The sequence below is a fragment of the Rhinolophus sinicus genome, linkage group LG01, assembly GCF_036562045.2.
Source record: "Rhinolophus sinicus isolate RSC01 linkage group LG01, ASM3656204v1, whole genome shotgun sequence".
In the NCBI taxonomy this organism is placed as follows: Eukaryota; Metazoa; Chordata; class Mammalia; order Chiroptera; family Rhinolophidae; genus Rhinolophus; species Rhinolophus sinicus.
Window position 1 is genome coordinate 180,381,228 of NC_133751.1, and position 5,373 is coordinate 180,386,600.

Consider the following 5,373-nt stretch of genomic DNA (forward strand, 5'->3'; position numbering starts at 1 on the left):
CCCAGCGAAAGCCAGCATTTTCAGCCCAAGCAAGGCTAACGTGACTCCGGGTCACGTCTCTCTCAGCTCTGGCGCTGCGCTATTCTCAGCTTCTCCCTGCAAAAGTCTATCCCGATGCGCCCTTCTGCTCAGGAATGTGTATTTTAGTATACCCGGAAGAGGAACAAATCTTTCAAGCAAACTCCCTTTCTGGTGCGTGTACCCCACACCCACCCCCACCCACCCCACTCCCGAGCGAATAAAGGGTAAAAGTTTTTCTTAACTTTTCTCTCCCAGCCCCCTGCCCCTCCCCTCAGGAATCCGCCCAGAGCGCTACAGACACCGCCTCTCAGGTTCCCTCGCCCGCCCCTTCCGACTTCTACCCAATCCGAAGGCGGTCACACAGAAAACAAAGGATACCATTGGGCCACCTACAACTCGAGATCCCGCCCCCAGAGTGGTTTGTGAATGGGGGGAGCAGAGGGGGCGGGGCAGCCCGGAACACTGCAAGCTCGACGCTTCTTCTGGTGAGTTGCGAGGCGTTACTCTGCACTCCCTCCCGGCGGGCGTCGGCGGCGGTGGGCGCCTAGACTCACCGGCCAGGGCTGTGCGGAGCTGTAGAGGCCAGGCCCAGGCCGCTTGCACCGGGGCCTCACAGCTTCGGACACAGTGTAACTGGATTTCCAAAAAAGAACTCGCTGAGCTCTTGGCTTCAAGGCGCCCATTGGACTCTGAGCGAGAATCAGCCGTTTGGCTGAAACTTGGGGCCGAGCTTTTGGAGCTGAAGAAGGAGCCGGGAGTGAAGGAGGCGGCGGCGAGCAGAGCCTCGAGGCGAGGAGGCGGAGCAGCACCACCGAGGCGGCGGCCTCGACTAGCAGGCGGCGGCGCCCGGCTCTCGCCTGCCGGGGCCTGGACTTGGTGTGGGGGGCGCGCGCGTTACTGTGCGCTGTAAGTCGAGAGACTTGGGCAAACTTCGAAGGGTAACCGGAGACGCTTGTTGCTCCCCGCTGCAAAAAAAAGCCGCACCGTTACGTCGCGGCAGGAGGAGAAGGCGGCGCCCCCGGCCCAAGCAGACGAATTTGGGCCCCCGGCTGCCGCGCGACTGCTGGGCGGAGGCGGCTGCGGCGCCCCCGCGGCGCGGGCACCCCAGTTGCAGAGCCCTCGGCTCCGCGCCGCCCACGGCCCGGCCCCGGCGCCGGGAGGACTCTAATGCGCCGGGCGCGGTGGCGCCTCCCGGGATCCAAGCCTCTCCGGGCTGCCTCGTCGCGCTCCTACGGCTGAGAGCGCTGCTGCACCCGCGGCCGGCGATGCGGGGCCCTGGCGCGGCCGCGTCGCGCTCACCGGTGGGCCTATGCACCGTAGTGCTTGTGCTGCTGGGCGCGCTGCCCGCGGGCGCCCGGGCGCAACCGTACCACGGCGAGAAGGGCATCTCGGTGCCAGACCACGGCTTCTGCCAGCTCATCTCCATCCCGCTGTGCACGGACATCGCCTACAACCAGACCATCCTGCCCAACCTGCTGGGCCACACCAACCAAGAGGACGCGGGCCTCGAGGTGCACCAGTTCTACCCACTGGTGAAGGTGCAATGTTCTCCCGAGCTGCGCTTTTTCCTGTGCTCCATGTACGCACCCGTGTGCACTGTGTTGGATAAGGCCATCCCTCCGTGCCGCTCTCTCTGCGAGCGTGCCCGCCAGGGCTGCGAAGCGCTTATGAACAAATTCGGCTTCCAGTGGCCGGAGCGGCTGCGTTGCGAGAACTTCCCGGTGCACGGCGCCGGCGAGATATGCGTGGGCCAGAACACGTCGGACGGATCTGGGGGCCCGGGCGGCGGCCCTACCGCCTACCCCACCGCACTCTACAAGCCCGACCTGCCTTTCACCCCGGGGGCTGCTGACGGCAGGGGCCGTTCCTCCTTTCCCTTCTCGTGCCCCCGCCAGCTCAAGGTGCCTCCCTACCTGGGCTACCGCTTCCTGGGCGAGCGCGACTGCGGTGCCCCGTGCGAGCCGGGCCGCGCCAACGGCCTCATGTACTTTAAGGAGGAGGAGAGGCGTTTCGCCCGCCTCTGGGTGGGTGTGTGGTCAGTGCTATGCTGCGCCTCCACCCTCTTCACGGTTCTCACCTACCTAGTGGACATGCGGCGCTTCAGCTACCCCGAGCGGCCCATCATCTTCTTGTCGGGCTGCTACTTCATGGTGGCCGTGGCGCACGTGGCCGGCTTCCTGCTGGAGGACCGTGCAGTGTGCGTGGAGCGCTTCTCAGAGGACGGCTACCGCACGGTGGCGCAGGGTACCAAGAAGGAGGGCTGCACCATCCTCTTTATGGTGCTCTACTTCTTCGGCATGGCCAGTTCCATCTGGTGGGTCATCCTGTCGCTCACTTGGTTCTTGGCGGCTGGCATGAAGTGGGGCCACGAGGCCATTGAGGCCAACTCTCAGTACTTCCACCTGGCTGCGTGGGCGGTGCCCGCGGTGAAGACCATCACCATTCTGGCCATGGGCCAGGTGGACGGGGACCTGCTCAGCGGGGTGTGCTACGTGGGCCTGTCCAGCGTGGACGCGCTGCGGGGCTTTGTGCTGGCGCCCCTATTCGTCTACCTCTTCATCGGCACGTCCTTCCTGCTGGCTGGCTTCGTGTCGCTCTTCCGCATCCGCACCATCATGAAGCACGACGGCACCAAGACCGAGAAACTGGAGAAGCTCATGGTTCGCATCGGCGTCTTCAGCGTGCTCTACACGGTGCCGGCCACCATCGTCCTGGCCTGTTACTTCTACGAGCAGGCCTTCCGCGAACACTGGGAGCGCACCTGGCTTCTACAGACTTGCAAGAGCTACGCGGTACCCTGCCCGCCCGGCCACTTCCCGCCCATGAGTCCCGACTTCACCGTCTTCATGATCAAGTACCTGATGACCATGATCGTGGGCATCACCACTGGCTTCTGGATCTGGTCCGGCAAGACCCTGCAGTCGTGGCGCCGCTTCTACCACAGACTCAGCCACAGCAGTAAGGGGGAGACTGCGGTATGAGCCCCGGCCCTCTCTCACTCTCCCCCCCCCCCTCCTAGTAGGGAGAAAGGCAAGGTAGGGAAAGAACTTTTGAGTGGGGAGGCTTGTTTCTGTAACCTCCTCCCCCTCCAATGAGAAGTGACCTGGAAGTGAAAACATATATGTAGATGTGGGACGAGGGGTTGGTTTGGAAAGGAGGCCTGGGTGGAAAGACGGTTTGGATGAAAAGACTTGGCAAAGACTTGCAGAATAATAATGGTGATGATAGCAATGATGTTAATCTTGTACGGTACCGACCGACCTGGGCTCATGGAGAAGACTGAGACCAGCAGAGATTTCTGTGAGTTCTTCCTGGCTCCGGCTGAACTGGGTGGGACTGGGAGCGATTCCCCTGCTGCAAGACAAGTGGACTGTCCTCACTCCTGTGAGGCTCGGGTGAAAGGTACAGCTCTGTCTGCGGCGGCCGCTTTGTTGGAAAAAGGGAGGACTCCCTGCGGTGTCCTTGTCAAGCGGTGGTCAAACCATAATCTCTTTTCACTGGGGCCAAACTGGAGCCCAGATGGGTTAATTTCCAGGGTCAGACATTACACTCTCTCCTCCCTAACCCCCTCCCGCCGGTTTTTCTTCCCCTACTCCTTTCAAGTCTTGTAAAATAAGCATTTGGAAGACCTGGGAGGCCTGCCTCCTAGAATCCTAAAAGTGAGGGTGCAAAAGAAATGAAGATAGCGTTTGGAGATGATGCAAAGGAGTTGAGTAGTAGGTATTTCTGCTACTTTTTTCATTTTCTGGACAAAGCATGAGAAAGAAAGAAGGGTGTTTTATTCGGTTTAATACCCTGGAAAGAAGTGATGACTTGTTGCTTTTCAAAACAGGAATGCATTTTTCCCCTTGTCTTTGTTATAAGAGACAAAAGAGGAAACAAAAGTGTCTCTCTGTGGAAAGGCATAACTGTGAAGGCAGCAACTTCTATAGGCAAAGTAGCACAAATCTAAGGTTTCCCTTTGGATAGTTGGTTGAGGTAAACATTCCTTTTTAAGGAAAAGTGAAAGGCAGTGGGCTTCCCATACCCTGGGTTGGTCAGCGATTCTGACTTGGCTAAAGGAAATGCAAGGGGTTTTGTTGTGTTTGTTCTACATAAATTCAATTCAGAACACATGATCCAATGGGCTCTGTTAAGATGTTCACAGAAATCTCTCCCTTCATTTTTTTTCCTTCCTGTAAACCTGCGTTTAGGTTTTCTTTCTATTTTTTTCCTCCAATTTGAATCCTTCAAAATAAAAGGAAGAGCATAATGCCTTCAGCTTCCATAATACAGGAAAGTTAAAGAACCATTTTGTCCTGCTTTCTTAGTTCCACAAATCCATTTATAAAACATCATGTATATGCTGACCCTGTCATTGTGTCAAGGGGGGGGCCTGTAGAAATGATAGTGAATGAAGAGGACAGTTAAAACCATAGCCCCCCCTTCCTTGTAAGGAAAGTCATTAAAAGGAGGTAAACTTCAAAGTAATTTTGGAGTTCTTTGAAATGTGCTGGATGACTTAAATTTATTAATCTTAAATCATGTACTTTTTTTTTTCTAAAATAGAACTCTGATTCTTTTGCATAATAGTCTAAAGCTGAGCAGAGAATCATGGGAGCTAACCTTTACTCCACCTTTGACACCACCCTCCAAACTTGCACCACTGTCCTATTTCTCAAAACAGTTTTTAAATGCTGTTTTAAACAGTTTTTAAATTATAGAGGGTACTGTCAGGAGTACAAGTTACTTTATGTATGTAATGTTCAGTTGAGTGGAGCTGCTTTTTATATTAAGGTTAACACTGACCTTGTGTTTCTTAAACCTCCAAAACTGTCTCATTTGTCAAATTTTAAGAACTCCCACCACACAGTTTTTTTGGCATCTTTTGTGTTGTATCTCTTGCATGTGAAATTTGTAAAATAGAGACAAGTGCAGTATGTATATTTTGTAAATCTCCCATTTTTGTAAGAAAATATATATTGTATTTATACATTTTTACTTTGGATTTTTGTTTTGTTTTGCCTTTAAAAGTCTACAAGGAAGCCCCACTTTATCACATGTACAGATCACAAATAAATTTTTTTAAATACAAAGTGAACGTTTATTTAGTTTTCAGTGCATATATATAATATATAGTAATATATAATATATATGTAATTAATATAATATATATGTAATATAATATATGTGTGTGTGTATATGTGTGTGTGTATATATATATATATATATATATATATATATATATATTAAAGCCAAAGATCTGAACTTTGTGTTAATGGAAAGAGGTATAGAGGGATACCATTGGATGGGTCCCTCATAGACGAAGAGGTCATATATTATTGAGGTCTTTTTTCCTTGCGCTTTGAAACA

General features: G+C 53.3%; 1 protein-coding gene across 1 annotated transcript; it reads left to right on the forward strand.

The window, feature by feature from the left end:
• Window positions 1-1,286: 1,286 nt before the first annotated feature.
• FZD7 (frizzled class receptor 7) lies at window positions 1,287-5,096 on the forward strand. The gene has a single exon (XM_019726821.2). It carries the CDS (start codon window positions 1,287-1,289, stop codon window positions 3,000-3,002), a length of 1,716 nt encoding a protein of 571 aa, XP_019582380.1. The 3' UTR covers window positions 3,003-5,096.
• Window positions 5,097-5,373: the final 277 nt, after the last annotated feature.